We start from the raw sequence: 20,383 nt of genomic DNA, 5'->3' as shown, positions 1-20,383 counted from the left end.
TGACTTCCCTCCTTCTGCTGGTCACATTACTGCTGATCCAGGCCAGGATGCTGGTGGCCTTTTTGGCCACCTGGGCACACTGCAAGTTTATCTTCAGATGGCTGTCAACCAATACCCTTTTCCACTGGGCAGTTTCCAGCCACTCAGCCCCATGCCTGGAGTGTTCACGGGGTTGTTGTGCCCCAAGTGCAGCACCCAGCACCTGGCCTTTCTGAACCTCATCGCATTGGCGTCAGCCCACTGATCCGGCCTGACCAGGTCCTTCTGTAGAACCTTCCTACCCTCAAGTAGATCAACACTCCTTCCCAGCTTAGTGTCCTCTGCAAACTTACTGAGGGTGCCTCAGTCCCCTCGTCCACATCACTGATAAAAATATTACAGGGAACTGGCCCCAGCACTGAGCCTTGGAGAATGCCTTCAGAACAGCTTTCTCCTTCCTTTTCTTGCAAGGCCCAGACTGCAGGTCTGTGAACATGCAGTGTTACAGGATGTCACAACCACAACCACAGCTCAGAAGTGCAAGGCTGATGCAGGATCCTGAATTCAGCCTTAGCAAGGTTTCCAGCTTTGCTTCAGAAAATTGCCTTTGGCTGCATTATTTCAGTGTGCTGGACATAAATTTACATTTCCTTTAACATCTACAGCTGGGGAGCAACAAAAAGCTTACACCAACCTCTGCTGCTGGTTAAAAGGGCTTAAACCCCACTCCCTAAGAGAATGACCAGCCAACTGCAGAAGGAGGGCTCCTTTAATTTCATAAATATTAAAGTGGATTAGGTCTTAAGGGTTAATTTTCTACCATAGCTCAATTTTTCTTGCTTAACTCTCATCTTAAGTCACAGAAATAAAAGATGGTTTTAATCTCTGTACTTACTTGCTGCTTCCACCATCAACAAAAGGATTCCAATGCGAAGCAAAGTCAGCACCAGCTGCTACAACCTGAAAATGCAGAAATTGTCATTTTTATCCCCCTGTGCAACTGAAATACCTTAGCCACAGCATGTGAAGATGCCTGGGAGATTGCCAAGCCCTCCAGAATGACCCATAAGCAGTAAACCCAAGGGAAATCTAATCTGATTGTAAAGGAACAACTGAAAAATTATCTTCTTAGACTTGGATTCACAAGCAGCACCTGGGAATGGTTTATAGACTCTCAGAAGTGTTTGGATTGGAAAAGGCCTCTAAGATCACTGAGTCCAACCTCCAACCTAAGACCACCATGGCCACTAAACCATGTCCCCAAGTGCCATGTCCACACTTCTTGAACACCTCCAGGGATGGTGACTCCTCCACCTGGGTTTAATGCCAGTATCAAGTGGTGAAAAACTCAGTAAGGATTTTCTACTCGGGGCACTTCCCAGATTCTCCCAGGAAGAGAACATGCTGCAGTGACCTTCAAACTCATATGAGATGCCATCAGCAGCGCTTGGGAGCATTCCTGTTACTAGACATGGTGTGGAGGGGACCTCGCTGTTAATTAAATGTAGAGATCTCATCAATCACACTCAAACCCGAGATGAGCTTGTACCCACCTGGTGGAAAAACAGGAGAGGGGGTTTGCTGGAGTGCTGAGCACTGATGTCTCCAAACCCAGAGTAAAGGCAGCTGCTGCTGTTCACAGCAGTTATTAAAAAATGGAGTCTTTGTGTACATGGGCACATCCTAAGCCCAAGGAACATCCATTAGCTGATGTGTGATAGACTGGTGAGGGCTGGGACAAACAGCAGCAGCTCACAGGGGCAAAACCGGCTGTGTGCAAGCTGGAGGCCTTCCAAGAAACAAGCAGCAAATAAACTCTGGTGATGGGAAGATCAGGGACTCAAATGCTGAGAGGCCTCTTTACATTATCAAATTAATTGTTGTTGGTTTCATTTTTTCATCTGAGCATGACCCTGCACAAAGCAGGGAGGGCCTTCTGAAGAATATAGCAACTGTCTGGGGACCTAGAGTGGTCTTCTGATGATACTTCAGAGACATTCTGCTTAGAGTTGAACCACAAGACAGGGAAGAGATGATGTTGATTTAATGAAAGAAAAACCCCCACACTTCTCCTTACCATTTCATCCCGAGCTTCTGTTTCTTTCCGCAGAGGTGGCTCAAACTGCAGCTTGTCAACTACAACACATAACAAAGTCAAATTTAACACACACAACCTTCTTTTAATTTGCAGTTCACTGCACAATTTATCTACAAATTACTACACACAGCTCTCCTCCAGTGCTTACTACAGTGAAACACAGGTTGTAACAGATCCAAATGTTATGTACACAAGACTGAATCTGCCTACAAAATGCAACCAGCATTTAAGCATCAGCCTTATTGGCTAAATATTGAAGTCTGCAAACATGAAACCCACAAGAAACAGACCAAAAGCAAGTACACAAAGCTGCAACTGCCTAACCACATCTTACTGTTAATGCATGAGAGAGAATAAAAAAGAGGCTTTTCAACAACAAGCTTTCTTAAAGTGTGATGTAAGAGATGCAGAGGAGCAGAACACTTTTAAACTACAGAAGGTGCTTGTTTGAATCTGGAGAGTTAGCTTTTTTACCCTCAAAATTTCAACTTAGATCCAAGTAAGTTAGTTTTTTGGGGGAAAAAAGGCATTATGTTACCATGTACCCTGGACAGAACAGCTAATCACAGGGTCAAGAAAAGGTTTCACAGGATTCATAGAATGGTTTGGGTTGGAAGGGACCTTGAGAGATCATCTACTTCCAATCCCCCTGCCATGGGCAGGGACACCTCCCACTATGCCAGGCTGCTCAAGGTCTCATCCAACCTGGCCTTGAGCACCTCCAGGGAAGGGGCGTCCACAAACTCTCTGGGCAACCTGTTCCAGTGTCTCACCTCCCTTACTGTACAGAATTTCTGCCTACTATCCAGTCTAAATCTCCCCTCATGTACAAAGTGCTAAGCTTTTTCTGTATCTTCTCATCACACTGTGACACTCAATGCCCTCATGTGAAAGTATGTCTTCCTAATTATCAGCTCTCTCTCATTTCCTGATGCTTGCACAGTATTAGTGGTTTTGGCCTTTTGAGTAAAGCTGCTTGCTCTGGAAGGAATCACAGACCTGAAAGGCTTGTGCAAGGTTTGCACACAACTTTGTGATGCAGCCATGAGATGGAAGGAGACAAAAATAGTTAAGTTTGAATGATTTTGGAAAAGTATTCTTGAAGATTGATGTGTATTAGAATTACAGAATTCCAGCATGATGGGGCTTGGAAGGGACCTCTGGAGATCATCCAGTCCAGGGTCACCATAGCAGCTTGCCCAGGATCACAATGTCCAGGTGGGTTAGGATTGTTTCCCCAAAGAAGGAGACTCCACAACCTCTCTGGGCAGCTGCTCCAGGGCTCTGCCACCCTCACACAGAAGAAATTTCTCCTTGTGTTCAGATGGAACCTCCTGGGTTCCAGTTTGTGCCCACTGCTCCATTTCCTGTCACTGGGCACTAATAAAAAGAGTCTGGTCTCATCCTCTTGATCTATGCCCTTCAGCTATTGACCAGCACTGAGAAGATCCCCACTCAGGCTGCTCTTCTCCAGGCTGAACAGCCCCAGGTCTCTCAGCCTTTCCTCCTCACAGTGATGCTCCCAGCACCTCAGCATCTTTGTAGCCCTCTTGCAATGTGCTGTCTTTTCTGATTTTGTTTGTCAGAAGTGCCAATGCACAAAAGACTTTCCAGAGAACACAACAAAAGAATGACACCAACATCCTCCACTGGTAGAACCAAACCAAGAGCACAGAAGAGGCAAAGCAGATCAGGCACTCACAGTTGATCTCCGACGCTGTTCTTTCTGCCCTAACGTTCCTGTTCGTGGATCGAATCGTATGGCGGACGATGGCATGAGGCTGCAAGGGCCAGAAACAGAAAAGCTGAGGAAAACAGCATGGATTTGTTGGATCTGAATCCACAACCAAACCAACAAGGAAGGAGAAAGAAGAATTCTTGCAGTCATGCACTGTACCCACCTTTGTTGCAGCCTCACAGTTTGTGCACAGGATGCTTCTATACACCCACAGAACAGAATCACAGAATGGTTTGGGCTGGAAGGGACCTTTGAGATCATCCATTTCCAACCCCAGCCGTGGGGAACAGGTAGCTCAAGGCCCCATCCAACCTAGCTCTGAACATTTCCAGGCATGGAGCCTCCACAACTTCTCTGGGTAATGTGTTCCAGTGCCTCACCACTCTCATGGAGAGCAATTTTTTCCTCATGTCTAACCTCAATCCATCTTCTTCCAGTTTGAAGCCATCACCCCTTGTCCTGTCACTCCATGCCTATGTAAAAAGTCCCTCTCCTGCTCTTCTGGAGCCCCCTTCAAACATTGGAAGCTGCTCTAAGGACTCCCCAGAGCCTTCTTTGCCTCAGGCTGAACACTCCCAACTCTCACAGCTGGTTTTCATAGGAGAGGTGCTCAAGCCCTCAGATCATCTTCATGGCCTCCTCTGGACCAGCCCCAGCCTTGCAGAGCCCATGCACAGGACTGTTCTCTAGTCCCAGGGTGTAAGTTTGACAAGAGCTGTGGCAGTACTTCCTGGCTTCTCCTGCAAGGAATGTTTGGGTAATGTTCCATCAAGCTGCAAACTTACCTTCCCAAAGCAAAGCAGGTTATTTAAACTGCACTTTTACCTAAAGACAGAAAATAAAAGATGTTCTCACCTCAAAGTCATCGTCATCAACTTCACTGTAGTGTGTATGGTTGTCAGGATTATTAACTTTATCCAACAGCTCAACCGCTAAAGATCTTGAAAGACCAGGCTGCCCAACAAAGCTATGCTGGAAGTGCAGAAAAGAGCAAGTTAGAACATGCCAACTGCTATGTAACATTAATAAACAGCCAGTGTGGAATGTTACTGAATCCTGAGGTTGGTGCTAAGCTGTGTCCCTCAGCACTACATCTCTGCATCTTTCATTAAACACCTCTAGGGATGGGGATTCAACCACCTCCCTGGGCAGCCTGTTCCAGTGTTTGAGAACCCTTTCAGTGAAGGACAGTACTGCCCCACACAAACCTCCTCTGGTGCAACTTGAGGCCATTTCCTCTTGTCCTATCACTTGTTACTAGGGAGGAGAAACCAACCTCCCTTCACCCCAACCTTGTTTCATGGAGTTGTAGAGTAGCAAGGTCTCCCCTCAGCCTCCTTTTCTCCAAAACCAGGTACATGAACAACACTAAATACCTTTGCTTTCTATTTAGGTGACAGGTCAGTGTCTATGCAGCTATATCCAAGAGGCTGAGACACTCACTTGCACAGAATCACAGAATGTCAGGGGCTGGAAGGGACCTCAAAAGATCATCTAGTCCAACCTCTCTGCCAGAGCACCTATAGCAGATCACACAGGAAGGCACCCAGGCAGGTCTTGAATATGTCCAGAGAGGGAGACTCCACAACTCCCCTGGGCAGCCTGTTCCAGTGTTCTGTCACCCTCACAATGAAAATTTTTTCCCTCCTGTTTCCATGGAGCTTCCTATGCCTTGACTTCCACCCATTGCCCCTTGTCCTGGCATTGGGCATCACCAAGCAGAGCCTGGCTCCATCCTTTGGGCACTCACCCTTTACATATTTATAAACATTAATCAGGTCACCCCTTAGTCTGCTCCTCTCCAAGATAAAGAGCCCCAGCTCCCTCAGTCTCTCCTTGTAAGGAAGATGTTCCACTCCCTTAATCATCTTTGTGGCTCTGTGATGGACTCTTTCAAGCAGTTCCCTGTCTTTCTTGAACTGAGGGGCCCAGAACTTGACACAATATCCCAGATGCAGCCTCCCCAGGGCAGAGCAGAGGGGGAGGAGAAAGGACAAAGCTGAAGAGAAAACATGAAGCAAAGTTCTGCAATTGTTCCCACCAAAACTCACATAAAAATCTTGCAAAAAATCTTGCTACACCTGACCAGTGTCTTTCCTTCAGATTTCACCACCCTTGTTGTAAGGGCAGAGAATGACAATGGTTCCAGTTTGCTTTGCTATGGATCTGTTGCCCACTTTGAAGCAAGAGATCCCTTGTTGATGTCACTAAATGTTTGAGTCACTTACAGCAAGCAGCCTGTCTGCTGTTGGTCTCTTCTTTGGGTTTTTTGTGAGTGCTATTTTGACAAAATTATGGAATGTTGATGACCTTAAAGAAAAACGGTTTATGGTTAATTTTCCAGGAAGATCCTTTGGATTTTAGCATTGTAACTAAACAGACTACAAAAGGATGTGCTCGATTAAAATGTTGCCTGGGTACCTCATCTCAGGCTTGAATAATTACACTTCCAACTTAACAAAACAGGACAAAACCATCATTTGATTAATGGAAAACCTTTCAAACAGGTAATAAATCAAACAGAGAATAAATCAAACACAAAGAGATCCATTTCAACTTTTTCCATCTGCAACTTAGGTCTCAGAAATAAAAATGATGAGGTACACACCCAGCCAACCCTTACAATCAGGCAATTTACCAGATTACCAATTTTACTGGTTTTGGCTACAGGGAAGAAAATAAAACACAATGTTCTAGACAGACTCAAATTACTCTTCAAAATATTTTGTGGCTATTTTCAGCCCAGCTTTAGGTGCCTGTGTAGTATCTCCTCTTTTTACATCTGAATTACAACTTGATGTTGTGACTAGACCTACAATTTCTCAACCATTTTTATGTCTCTCTTGGGGGCAATATCAGCTCAAGCCTTCTTGTCTCTCACATGACATTACAAAACACATTTCCTCTTTCAGCCTCAGCATCTGAGAAGGCAGCACTGGAGAAGTAAAGTACATTGGCTGGGGTGATGCTGAGCAGTTTCAATACAGGAAACATGCACTTAGAAGTGTTTTCTCCCTTCCTCTAGCACACATCTGCCCACTCCAACATCTCTAGATGAAAAGACTGCACAGCAGCATCACAAGCAAAATCATCCTGCATATCAGAATTGGTTTGAGGCTCATAAATAAAAATATTAGCAAGTGTGGTACAAAATCCTGCAGGCACTGGGAAGCATCACAGGATGAAGAAACCATGGGAGGATTAAGTGATTACCTGTCCCCACTGAGAATTGCAAATGCCCTGTAATAGGAATTAAGGAGGAAGAATAAAAACAATTTTTCTTCCTAGAACACACAAAGAGGACTGAAGAAGGGAGATTTCATTTCCCTCTGGATCACTGGCAGAGATCTATTTACATAGGTAGGGCTGTCCTGTCCCACACTGCTGGCTTTCTGCCATATCAGAAGATTCATAAAATCACAGAATGGTTTGAGTTGGAAGTGCCCTTAAGCATCATCTAGTTCCAACCCCCCTGCCATGGGCAGATGTCTGCTGCTGTACCTTAAACCTTTTGTTTGCTTTCAGACACCTAAAACCCAGCGAGCTGTCTCTTAGGAAGGCTTCCTGCAGATGAAATCACCTCTTAAGCTCCTGAGTTAAAAAGCAGCACACATGATTTTTCACTGCCTCCCTTCTGCAGTCATGACAAATTTTCACACATTATCTACAGAACACTGAACAAAGGAAAGAGTCGAACCTACCATTTTGCTTTTTCCTTTAGCTTTGGTGGTTGAAAATTACTTTTGGACATTAAAAACAAAGCCCTAGAGGTAAAGGAAGAATAATGTTATTATATGGTTAAAAAAAATAATCATTGTTTTCATTCCAATATCTAAACACTTTAATACTTTATGGTAAGAATCATAAAGGTGAACCTGGATTCCAGCCTATACTGTGTTAGAGGACTGACAGAGTAAAGTTCTTGATTTTCTTATCTTTAAATAAACCTTTTTCATCTCCACGCATAATCCTGTTAAACACAGGGCTACAGCTTCTCTAGTGGTTTACTGCACTTACTTTTAATCATGTTGTTGATGACACTACAAAGTGGTGGTGCTAAATTAGCAATTTAAGTGGTAATTTAAATTCTAAATTTAAGTCTGAGGCTTCAGACTCATCGTAAAATCAGCTACAGCTCACACAAGAGAAAGTAGATGACTGATGAAGGAATCCCAGTGTGAGTTTCTGAGCTATGGAGAAGGTTAAAGTGTATCTACTGGGCCTGAAGAGGATCCCCAGCCAGCAGACCTCATGGGGTGAAGATCAAACATGGGTGGCTGAAGCTCTGCCAGTTCGATCGCTGTTATGCCAACGGCCCAGATATCGCAGAGCTGGTTGTATCCGCCGTTCTTCTCCACTGCTGCAACCTCTGGGGCCATCCTTTCAAAGCAAAAAGCATTGTTTAGGGAGAGCACCACCTGCTCCTGAGCAGTGTCCACACACAGGAGGCACAAAGCATGTTACATAGCTTCACAGATTCATGGAATGGTTTGGGTTGGAAGGGACCTTAGTGGTCATTTTGTTCCAAGTCCCCTACCATGGGCAGTGACACCTTCCATTAGACCAGGTTGCTCAAGGCCTCATTCAACCTGGCTTTGAACACCTCCAGGGAGAGGGCATCCATTACCTCCCTGGGCAACCTGTTCAAGAGTCTCACCACACTCATTGTAAAGATTTTCTTTCCAATATCCAATCTAAATCTGCCCTCCTCCAGCTTCAATCCATCCCCTCCTCATCCTATCCCAACAAGTCTTTGCAAAAAGTCCCTCCCCAGCTCTCCTGTAGCCCCCTTCAGGTACTGGAAGGTCTCCCTGGAGCCTTCTCTTCTCCAGGCTGAACAGCCCCAACTTTCTCAGCCTGTCCTCATAGGAGAGGTGCTCCAGCCCTCTGGATCGTCTTTGTGGCCTCCTCTGGACCCACCTCAACAGTTCCATGCCCTTCTTGTGTTGTGAGCCACAGAACTGGACTCAGTACTCCAGGTGGGGTCTCATGTGAGTAGAGTGGGAGAAGCACTTCCCTTGTCCTGCTGGTCACACTTCTTTTGCTGCAGCCCAGGATAAGGCATATCCCTAGAGCAGTACCTCCCCTAAAAAGCCTAACTGAGGGAAAAGCCTCATGTCCCCTTCACCCAGTATCTGGGAATTGGAGCACAGAGGTGACAAGTTTCACTGGAGCTTATGGGCTTGATGGCAGTGGTAGGAATCAAATCGTGATTCCTGGTGAAGTGCTTTAATGGCTTCCCTCAGTCCTCCTTCTCCATCAGGATAAAGAGGGCAGCAAGTAACTGAAAGCTAGTGTCTGGATTAAATTGTAGGTACATGTTCAGGCTGTACTGAGAACACTGCCCAAGGCATCTCAGCTGCATCACAGTGATACCAGAAACCAACAGCAGAGAGATTTGCATATCTAATCCAGCTCAAGATTCACAATGATATATTTGCATATTAAATGTTGCCTTGCACTGACATTAGTTAGTAGAGGTGCTGAAAAGACAACTGAAAATCTGAGTTTTGTCACCATTTTTTCTGTACAGGGACTGAAAAGATGTTTGGCTTATTCCCTAAAGGAGTAAGAAGTTACTGAACAATTAAATGAGCTTCAGGTACCCAGAAGAAGTGGAGAGTGTTCTGCATCAATGAATTTGGGAGAAACAGCAATCCAGCCTCAAATAACAAGTAGTCTGTATTACAGCAACAGACCAGCCACAATTTGTGCTTCCCAGACTTACAACCATTGGACATTTTGCTTAGAAAAATGGGCATTTATTATTGTGGAATCATGGAATGGTTTGGGTTGGAAGGGATCTTAAAGATCTCTAGTTCCAACATCCTTGACATGGGCAGGGACAGCTCCTATCAGGCCAGGTTACTCAAGGCCCCATCCAACCTGCCTCGGAACACTTCCAGGGATGGAGCCTCCACAACTTATCTGGGCAACCTGTTCCAGTGTCTCACCACCCCTACGGGGAAGAATTTCTTCCTGATGCATAATTACGTGTGCAAACTTCGGTGTGTGCAGACACAAACTGCGTAAGCCACAGCAACCCAAGTAGTTCATTACCAGTAAGGGGTACCAATAAATGATTTCCTCTTCGCAATGGTGGCCGTGATTTTTGCTGCTACACCAAAGTCAGCTGCAAAAGAAAATTGTTATTAATCACTTTTCTCATCCAAGGTAGAAAACATTTAAAGATTAAAAACAAGATCAGCTAGTATCTTCAATGACTTTAAATCACAGCATCCCAGCATACTGGGGGCTGGAAGGGAGCTCTGGAGATCATCCAGTCCAACCTCCCTGCTAAAGCAGGGTCACCCACAGCAGCTTACCCAGGATCACAATGTCCAGGTGGATTTGGAATCTCTCCAGAGGAAACTCCAGCACCTCCCCAGGCAGCCTGCTTCGGGGCTCTGCCACCCTCACAGCAAAGAAGATTTTCCTCCTGTTCAGATGGAACTTCCTGGCTTCCAGTTTGTGCCCACTGCCCATTGTCCTGCCACTGGGCACCACTGAGAACAGTCTGGCCCCATTCTCTTGCCCCCGCCCCCCTTAGCTACTGATAAGCATTAACAAAATGAAAAGCTTAGTTTCTCCATCCAGCTCACTCATGACCCTGGGCTATTTTTCCATCTCACAACAGAGCAGCCGAGCAACCTCCCAGAATATAGTGGATATTCCATTTAATATTCAAGAGGAAAAACTGCATCATGCTTTGGAAGCTGCACTATTTCTGTGTTACTTATGAAGTCCTTTTTATTTTTATTGCATTTGTAGTATGATAGCTGGAGGGCAATTGTGAGCAAATTTGCCTAGCTCAGCAGGCAGATGGAAGGTATTTGTGCATGACCCACGGTTAATGCAGTTCGTGGGATCTCCTACCAGTTTAAGGGTTTTACTCTTGGGTTGTATTTTTTCCCCTTCCTCTTTAAAAAGCTGGACTTTCCCAGCACAGCACTCCTGGCTCACCACAGGGGAGAAAAAGTGTTGAACCACACAGCTTTCCTGAAGAGCAGCCATGCAGCTAATGCACAACCGCCTTGATTCCAACACCAGACACAGTCAGCTGATGAGCATCCCATTCCTTCTCCCAGGATGTCTGCCAGGATCAGGAGATGCTGTCTCTCACAAAAGATCCTTGGAAGCTCTGAGGGAGATCTGCTATCCTAGCTAGGAACAAACCCAGGTAACCTGAGTTTGATACTCAGGTAACCCCAACATGGCAAATTCCAGAGAAACCTGGGATGCTTCAAGGCTTGAAAAAAATACACTATCTGTAACTTAGAACCAAAACTTTACATCTCACATGGACTGAAGCCTATGGATAGACAATTTCTATCAACAACTACTGCCACAAAATAAGAAAAAGAACATAGAATCATAAAGGTTAGAAATGACCTCCAAGATCACCAAGTCCAACCATTGACTCAGTACTAGCAAGTCACTACTAAATCACGTCCTTCTGTGCCACATCTACAAGTGTTTTGAATACTTCCAAGGATGGGGACTCTACCACTGCTCTGGGCAGCCTGTTCCAAGCACTGACAATCCTTTTGGGGAAGAATTTTTTCCTGATGTCCAATGTAAACCTCCCCAGCTGCAATTTCAGGCCATTTTTTCTCTTCTATCACCTATTACTAGGGAGAAAAGACCAATCCCCACCTGGCTCCAACCTCCTTTCAGAGAGTTGTGGAGGGCCAGAAGGTCTCCCCTCAGCCTCCTTTTCTCCAGGCTGAACAAACTCAGTTCCTTCAGCTGCTCCTCACAAGACTTGTGCTTTAGACCCTTCACACCCCACAGTGGAACATCAAAAGGCTCATGCCACTGAGAAGGATCCCTAATAAAACTGACTCCAACAACACAGGAGATCTGCTGTATTATGCTTTATCCTTTGTAGCAAGCTCAATCTTTGCTGTGCATTTGCTGCTCAGCACAAAACAAAGCCTTCCAGAAGCTGACTGCTCTTGCTGGAGGGCGTGGTCTCTACATTCTGGTCATTTTTGTCTCTTAATGGAATGACAAAAGCAAAAGGCAACTTGCTAAATCCAAGCATCCCAGCTAGCACAGTATCTTTTGATTGATCAAATTAAAACACTTCCATTTGCTTTCAGTCTTCTTAAATTCAGTCAACTTACCTAATTTGACATCTCCATGGTCTGTTAGTAGAATATTTGCACCCTAAAACATAATGAATTGACAGTTCAGAATCTTTATCAGGAACCTTTTTGTGCTCTAGAAAGCTGAAGCTGAGTTACTCAAAGTTCCAAGTTACCTTGATATCTCTATGCATTTTGCCTTTCATATGCAAATAAGCCAGACCCTGGAAATTGAAAGAGAGAAGAGTTTACTTTCCCAGTTGTGAACACACTACAAAGTTAGCCCTGTTTAATAACATCTACATTACACAGTGGATTAGATTTGAAAGTGAAGACATTTGAGATTTGCAGATAAGAGGTAGATTGGATTCTGCTCCTCATCTTTTCCAGCTCTGGACAGTACATGTGGAGACTCAGTAAAACCAATCAGGGTGTGAAATTTTACATAGATCACAGAATTCTTTGGGTTGGAAAAGACCTCTAAGATCACCAAGTCCAACCACTGATCTAACACCACCATGGCCATTAAACCATGTCCTGAAATGCCATGCCCACATGGGCAGGGTGTTCCACCATCCCTCTGGGCAGCCTGGTCCAGTGCCTGACCACTCTGTCAGCAAAGAAACTTTTTCCTAACATCCAACCCAAACCTCCCCTGGCACAATTTCAAGCTATTCCCTCTCCTTCTATCACCTGATACTATGGAGAAGAGATGAACCCCCACCTGGCTCCAACCTCTTTTTGGGGAGCTATAGAGAGCAATGAGATCTCCCCTCAGCCTCCTTTTCTCCAGACTAAACAACCCCAGTTCCTTCAGTTGCTCTTCACAGACCTGTTCTCTAGACCCTTCACCTGCTTCATTGGACACACTTTGGCACCTCAATGTCCTTCTTTGAGTAAAGGGTCCAAAACTGAATACAAGATTCAAGCTGTGGCCTCACCAGTGTGGAGTACAGGGGCACACTCACTGCCCTGGTCCTGCTAGTCACACTATTGCTGACCAAGGCCAGGATGCTGTTGGCCTGCGTGTGTTTTCAAAACAAACCTGAAGAGACATCATCTTTTCTCTTTACTAAAATTAAGACAGTATTTCTGAAGTCCTGAAGGTTCCAACAAGCAGGTGTTTAGCCTTCAAGCTGTCCTTCCAGCACTATGAGCTCCAGCAGTGAGAAGAGCTCAGGAACAGAACTGCCAAACACATTTGTTCACAGCTCTACAGCCCTGCCTCTGGCAGTGACCAGTTCAGCCACGGCTTCAGGGGAAGGTGTGCATCCCCATGGCTCTCATATGCTTATGGAGTGGGGAAGGGAAAGTTTTTCTCAAAAAACAAGCTGCCTACATCATCTTAGAATGACAGAGATCATTAAGACCTAGGGTAGGTCACACAGGGACATATTCAGACAGGTCTTGAAAATCTCTAGAAAAAGATACTCCATAATCCCTCTGGGTAGCCTGCTCCAGAGTTCCAGCACCCTCACCACAGAGAAGTTTTTCCTCATGTTGAGGTGGAACTTCCTGTGTTCCAGATTGCGTCCATTGCCCCTTGTCCTGTCAGGAGACACCACTGAAAACAGACTGGCACCTTCTTCTTGACACCCACTCTTCAGATATTTATAAACATTAATAAGATCCCCTCTCAGTCTTCTGAGGCTAAACAGCTGCAGATCTCTCAGCTTTCCCTCATAGGAGAGATGTTCCAGTCCCTTCATCATCCTTGTAGCCTCCTTTGGACACTCTCTATTATACCCCGCTCCTTCTTGAACTGGGGAGCCCAGAACTGGACACAATACTCCAGATGTGGTCTCACCAGAGCAGAGCAGAGCAGAGCAGAGCAGAGCAGAGCAGAGCAGAGCAGAGCAGAGGAGGAGAAGAGACTCCTTTGACCTGCTAGACAGGTCACAACCTATGACAACCTGTCTTGCTCAGTTTCTCTGAAACCAACAAGCTCACACAAAACCAGGAGCAGGACTGAGATTCAGCATTTTGGTCCTGCAGTGGGATCCACAGAGAAGTCTGCTCCTGTGTAAATCCCTTTGTAAATCCCAGCAGAGAAGCAGCTCTGACAACTATTTGAAGCAAATTATTTGTCCTGCTGTACTGGAGTTTTCCTGCTGATTTTTCTTTACAGTATGGAAGCCATCAGATTAATCCTGGTTAACTGGTTTCAGATGGATTCCTAGTGCATACAAATGTACTGCAGCACCTTCTGAAATCATCTTCTCCATCTACTTCTTGTAGATGGAGCAAACACTTTATGGTTCAGCTGCAGAAGTACAGTACCTGTAAAGTTTCTCTGCATACATATGCGATTTGTAACTCTGACAGAGGTCCTGTTACTGAAAACAAAGATAAGAAGTCGGTAAGTGTACAATGAACAACACATCAGAGAATCACAGAATGGTCTGGGTTGGAAGGGACCATAAAGTTCATCTAGTTCCCTCTGCCATGGGCAGGGACACCTCCTACTAGACCAGGTTGCTCCAGGCCCCATTCAGCCTTCCTTTGAACACTGCCAGGCTTGGGTTCTACACAGTGTCTCTTAGCAATCCATTCCCGTGCCTTACCACCAGCGTGGGGAAGAATTTCTTCCAAATACCTAATCTCAATCCAGCTTCTTCCAGTTTGAAGCTTTTACCCCTTGTCCTGTCATTCCATGCCTTTGTAAAAAATCTCTCTCCAGCTCTCCTGTAGCCCTCCTCAAATACTGAAAACTGCTCTAAGGTCTTCCTGGCATCTTCTCCTCTCCAGGCTGAATAACCCCACCTCTCTCAGCATGGCCTCACAGCAGAGGGTTCCAGCCTCATGACCCCCTTCTGAATCAGCTCCAACAGGTCTATACCTCTCCAGTGCTGAGGACTCCAAAGCTGGATCCAGCACTGCAGGTGGGGTCTCAGCAGAGCAGAGGTGCAGAATCCCCTCTCTCCACCTGCTGCCCATGCTGCTGGGGATCAGCTCAGGAGAAATATCAGCTACATTGTGAAGCAGCCAAGAAGTGCTATCTCCATGCTAGATTCAATTCTGATTTTACATGAACTGTGTTTTACATCAAGCTGAAAAAGAGGGTTTTGTTTCTTGTTTAATAGAAAGGCTTTCTGTGGAAAAAAAATAATGGCACACTAACAGAAAACAATACCCACAGTGAGGAAAAAAAGCCCTGCTTTGACAGAAACCTAATTATCATTTTACAAGCGATTCTGTAGTAATGCAGTATCAGGATATTCTGAGAAAGGTAAAACAAAAACAGGGTAAAAGAGATTACTGATAATTTTGTTAATGTCAGAAATACAATGTTTTATTCTGCTCAATTGTTTCATGTTAGAAATATAATGTTTTATGCTAAGGAGCTATGTGGCTCAAAATGGTTTTCAATCTATTTGTACCAAGTGGCTGAAAAATAAAGCAGAAAGAGCTCTGGTATTCAAAAACTCCACGTTATCACTCAAAAGCAGAGCAAGTTCCCAGACTGCTGCTCCAGCAACTCCAATAAATTCTTTTACAGAGTCAACATCTCCAGATGAAACCTCAGAGGGGAAAATAATAATAACAAAGTGATACAGTATTGCACAGGAGTGGGAATAAAGAGTTATTTTTACCCTTTAAAGATCGAATGTTGAGGCTTCCCAGTGAAAAACAGCTTCCTCACAGCACAGCCACTCTCCATATCCAATTAGCCTCATTCCTGGTTGTGAATGTCTTTTTTTTTTTTTAGAGGTTGATTTTTTCCATCCTGCTTCTGAATATGGCTTTCAAAGAAACATGGCCGAGAGAAGCCAAGAAGCAGGTGAGCTTCCAGGACAGAGCAACTGCAGCCAGTGAAGAGCTCTCCAATGGGACAACTCTTTGGGTCTGCCCTTTAAGCATCATGAGGAAAAATAAAGTGTGGTGATTAAAAACTAAAGCCTGTTCTGCCCTAAAATGACAAGGTATTAACCCCAAATGGTGGTTACCATATTTGAAAAGGGCTCTTAAAATCTGTAGCTAAAAAACACTGGCCACGACCTAAGGAAAAAAAAACCCAGTGCCTGGTCAGTGCCAACTATTCCCCATTACTCAGCTTGTTTATTTTTCTTCTTTGCAGAAAGCTTCCTGAAGTTAAAAATGCTAGAAGAAGATTCAAAGTACCATGGTAAATGTCTTGGAGGGATCCCCCACCGCAGTACTCCATGCATATCCACAGCTTCTCCCGGCTGTCAAAAGGAAAGTTGAAACACGGGCATCAGATCATTAACCAATAATGATTATTCAATACATTTTTTTCTATTGGTCTTTACCATTCCATGTTAAAAATACACACTCTGATACGTGACTACATGGTTTACACTTGATAGTCTCCATCAAAATGCTCACCTATCAACATCAAAATTTGATGCCAGTCTAAGAAGTTAGCAGACCTAAAAGCTGTTGATTTAACTCTGACCTCCTGACTGTACTAAAGAAGAAACATCTGGGGTTTATCTGCTACCAACAAAACTAAAGTAAACACATTCACAGATTCATGGAATTGTTCAGGCTGGAAGAGACCTTCAGGATCATCTAACTCCAACCCCCCCTGCCAGGGGCAGGGACACCTTCCACTATCCCAGGTTGCTCAAAGCCTCATCCAACGTGGCCCTGAACACCTCCAGGGAGGGGGCATCCACAATCTCCCTGGGTAACCTGTTCCAGTGTCTCACCACCCTCACTGTAAAGAGTATCTTCCTAATATCCAGTCTACCCAGCTTGAAACTGTGAGTTAAATTGAAATTACCTAACAATATCTAAACAACTCATCCAGGCCTCCAAAAAGGCTAGAGGGCCTTTAGAAGCCTAGCCATATTGTCCCAGCTGACGTCCATTTGGGCTGCAGAGATGACTAAAAATGCAGCCCTCCAAGAAATCTAAAGCTGAAACCTCACAGAAAAAGCCTGAATGGATGCTGTGGTGATATATTCCCACAGAGCCAATTGATAAACAGCAGAGCTCCACAGAAATGGAAAATATCCTCCAGCTTTCTCTCTAACATTTAACATGTACACTTGAACACGCAGCCAGCTGGCATCACCTTGCTTCTGCTTCTCAGTGCTTTGCATCTGTTCCACCAGCATGATGAACAATGTTCTTAGCAGCAGCTCAGATTTAGTGTTTTTTGCTCTCTCTACTCACTGGCTAGACTTGCCCAAGCACACAAGACTACCATTAAATAAAAGAACCTAAAAACAATTCTAGCTAAATAATGAGCTCGTTTTACACTTAGAAGTGATAAATGTTTAAAATCTGCCCTGCAAGTGAGTAGCTTTGGATCTGTTGGAAGAGTCTCTTTCTGTTCCTAGTGATAAAAATATTCCAGCCATTTGGCCAGCAGAGAAAACAAAGTGTTAGTCACTTTTTTATTTTCTTAAAGCCAACAGGGAACTGAAGGGAATTGAACCTAGAGAAGAAGACTGAGACAGGATATCTAAGTACTAAACCAGACTGAGGCTTGCCTTAGCAAAGAAGCAGCAGAAATTCAGGTATAAAAAGTGGAGTTTACCTGAGATAGCTCCCAAAGTAGGCGACTATGTTGCAATGCTTGCATTCTTTAACCATATATATTTCTTGCTGTATCAATGAAAAGTCATCTCCTGAAAAACAGGAAGTGGTCACAGTTACCTCACACATAACACTCAAAGAGATCTGAAAGTGTGCACATATCTCATCAAAACGAGCCACGGACTTGGAGAATTGCTAAGCCCTTCACAAGGGTTTACTAGCACATCAGCCTGCTCAGCAACGGTATCTGCACAAATCAGCCCTTCTGTTTGCATTCTTTATGACATCCTTTGCAGGTGGGAGAAATATTTCTTGAAGACCAACAGAGAAGGGCTGGTTTGGTTGCCTGAATGTGATCTATCAGTGCAGACAGATTGACGTGCACTGTGAGAGCTCTGGAAAAGAAGCAAAGGGATGGGAGCACAGAGGGAACTCCTCAGCAGCCCCTCTACAGAGTCACAGAATTGCTCAGGTTGGGAGAGACCTTCAAGACCATCAAGTCCAAGCCTTAACCCAGCACTGCCAAGTCCAGCACTATAGCATAACCCTCAGCACCACATCCACACAGCTTTGAAATCCCACCAGGAACAGGGACTCCACCACTGCCCTGGGCAGCCTGTTTCAGTCCTTGACAACCATTTTGGTCAAGGAAGGGTTCCTAATATCCAAGACTTCCCATGGTACAACTTGAGGCTGTTCCCTCTTGTCTTGTTACTGGCCTCTTGGGAAAAGAGACCAACCCCCACCTGGGTCAAACCTCCCTTCAGAGAGTTGTACAGAGCAATAAAGTCTCCCTTCAGCCTCCTCTTGTCCAGACTAAATAATCCCAGTTCCTTCAGCTGCTCCTCACCAGACCTGTTCTCCAGACCTTTCATCAGATTCATAGCCCTTCTCTGGAACAACTCCAGCACCTCAATGTCCTGATTGAAGTGAGAGGCCCAAACCTGAACCCAGTATTCAAGGTTTGGCCTCACCGGCGCCAAGTACACGGTGACAATCACTTCCCTAACGGCACCATCAGACCATCCCTCTTTACCAGGACACGATGCTCACGTGACAAGGATCTCAGGAACAGAAGGAACCATTAAGGCAAGCTAATTCCAGAGTCCTCTGCCTGAAATCAGAAGAGATCATGTACCAGAGGCTTATTATTAAAAGCATTCCATTTCAAACTGACTCTGATGGAACATATGGCCTGCACGCCCACACGGCCACTGATGACTCAGAAGAGAAGCACCGAGTCTTCAACACGGCCTGCCTTGTCATGAGTGCAGCTACAGAAGCAACTTGTAAATCCTAAACACCCTTGCTAAAAAAAAAATACAATCTTTTCAAATCAGCTTGTAAGGCCATTTGGGCAGCCTGATCTAGTTGGAGGTGTCCCTGCTCACTGCAGGGGGGCTTTGGCCAAGATGACCTTTGAGGGTCCCTTCCAACCCAGTGCAATCTGTCCACTTTAGATATGCTCCTGCTTTGTATATTGCGGTGGTTCAGGCTGGGTGCCCCCCTGTTGTGCCACATGAGACACACCTCCAGTGTCCCCAGGGTCCAGCTACATGTTTCATCCCATAATGCCCTGCTCCCTATAAAACCATCAGCAGGGTTTCCACACTTCCTCTTTCCTCCCTCACCGCCCCTACGGAGATGGTCCCTATCTGGTAATGGGGGAGAGTCATCTTCGAGGCCTCTTGGGGCCTGGCTAGGCCCAAGGCCAGGAGGAGAAGGGGGAAGGGCAGTCTCAGATCTGGCCAGCTGAGATTAGCCTAATGGTGGAAGAGGGGGAGGAAGAAAAAGCCCTGGGGGTTTAGGGTGTATCCATAGGTGGGGAGAGGGAAATGTTGGGATGTTTTTGGTTATTCTTTGGGATCTCTTTTGTCTGGAGGGCCAAGCCCAGAGAGTGGTGGTGAATGGTGCCACAGCCAGCTGGCAGCCAGTCACTAGTGGTGTGCCCCAAGGATCAGTGCTGGGCCCTGTGCTCTTTAACATCTTTATTGATGATCTGGATGAAGGCATTGAGTCCATCATCAGTAAATTTGAGGTCAACACCAAGCTGGGGGCAGGAGTTGATCTGCTGGAGGGTAGAGAGGCTCTGCAGAGGGACCTCGACAGGCTGGACAGATGGGCAGAGTCCAAGGGCAGGAGATTGAACACATCCAAGTGCCGGGTTCTGCACATTGGCCACAACAACCCCATGCAGTGCTACAGGCCGGGGTCAGAGTGGCTGGAGAGTGGCCAGGCAGAAAGGGATCTGGGGGTACTCATAGAATGGCTTGGGTTGGAGGCGACCTTAAAGATTATTTAGTTCCAAACCCCCTGTCATGGGCAGGGACACTTTCCACCAGACCAGGTAGAAGGGAACATGCTTCACAGAACCACAGTATGGTGGGGCTTGGAAGGGACCTTTGGGGATCACCCAGCCCAACCCTTCTGCTAAATCAGGGACATCCATAGGAGGCTGCCCAGGATCACAATGTCCAGCTGCATTTGGAGTCTCTCCAAAGGAGACTCCACAACCTCTCTGGGCAGCCTGCTCCAAGGTTCCAGCAAGAAGTCTACCAAAGCAAGGAAGTTTTTCCTCATGTTCAGATGGAAGCTCCTGTATTCCGGTTCGTGCCCACTGCCTCTTGTCCTGTCACTGATCACCACTGAAAGGAGTCTGGCCCCATCCTCTTGCCCCCTACCCTTCGGCTCTTGATGAGCATTGAGAAGATCCCCTGTGGAGCTGGTCTTCTCCAGGCTAAATAGCCCCAAGTCTCTCAGCCTCCCCTCCTCACAAAGATGCTCCAGGCCCCTCAGCATCTTTGAAACCTCTGCTGGACTCTGTCCAGTAGTTCCCTGTCTTTCTTGAACTAGGGAGCCCAGAACTGGACCCAGTACTCCAGCTGTGGCCTCCCTAGGGCAGAGCAGAGAGGGAGGAGAACCACCGGCACAAATACATCCCTGACTGATTTCAGTAAGCGCTCAAGGGCT

The 20,383-nt window shown here is 45.7% G+C and overlaps 1 protein-coding gene across 4 annotated transcripts in view; it reads right to left on the bottom strand.

Moving 5' to 3' along the window:
* MAP4K5 (mitogen-activated protein kinase kinase kinase kinase 5) overlaps positions 1–20,383 on the bottom strand; it is an 89,280-nt gene that overhangs the window by 23,389 nt on the left and 45,508 nt on the right. For all 4 annotated transcript variants that reach the window (XM_068149123.1, XM_068149122.1, XM_068149124.1 and 1 more), the window contains exons 4-16: positions 17,415–17,505; positions 16,028–16,092; positions 14,186–14,241; positions 12,082–12,129; positions 11,945–11,987; positions 9,876–9,948; positions 8,064–8,195; positions 7,517–7,579; positions 6,044–6,125; positions 4,671–4,787; positions 3,780–3,858; positions 2,057–2,115; positions 875–939 (exon numbers count right to left, since the gene is read on the bottom strand). In XM_068149123.1, coding sequence (XP_068005224.1) covers positions 875–939; positions 2,057–2,115; positions 3,780–3,858; positions 4,671–4,787; positions 6,044–6,125; positions 7,517–7,579; positions 8,064–8,195; positions 9,876–9,948; positions 11,945–11,987; positions 12,082–12,129; positions 14,186–14,241; positions 16,028–16,092; positions 17,415–17,505 — 973 coding nt within the window. The remainder of the gene's footprint in view (positions 1–874; positions 940–2,056; positions 2,116–3,779; positions 3,859–4,670; positions 4,788–6,043; positions 6,126–7,516; positions 7,580–8,063; positions 8,196–9,875; positions 9,949–11,944; positions 11,988–12,081; positions 12,130–14,185; positions 14,242–16,027; positions 16,093–17,414; positions 17,506–20,383) is intronic.

This window comes from Melanerpes formicivorus, unplaced genomic scaffold, assembly GCF_026170545.1.
Source record: "Melanerpes formicivorus ecotype bairdi unplaced genomic scaffold, bMelFor1.0.p_v2 SCAF_17, whole genome shotgun sequence".
Lineage (NCBI taxonomy): Eukaryota > Metazoa > Chordata > Aves > Piciformes > Picidae > Melanerpes > Melanerpes formicivorus.
This window is presented reverse-complemented; position numbering and strand designations above follow the sequence as displayed.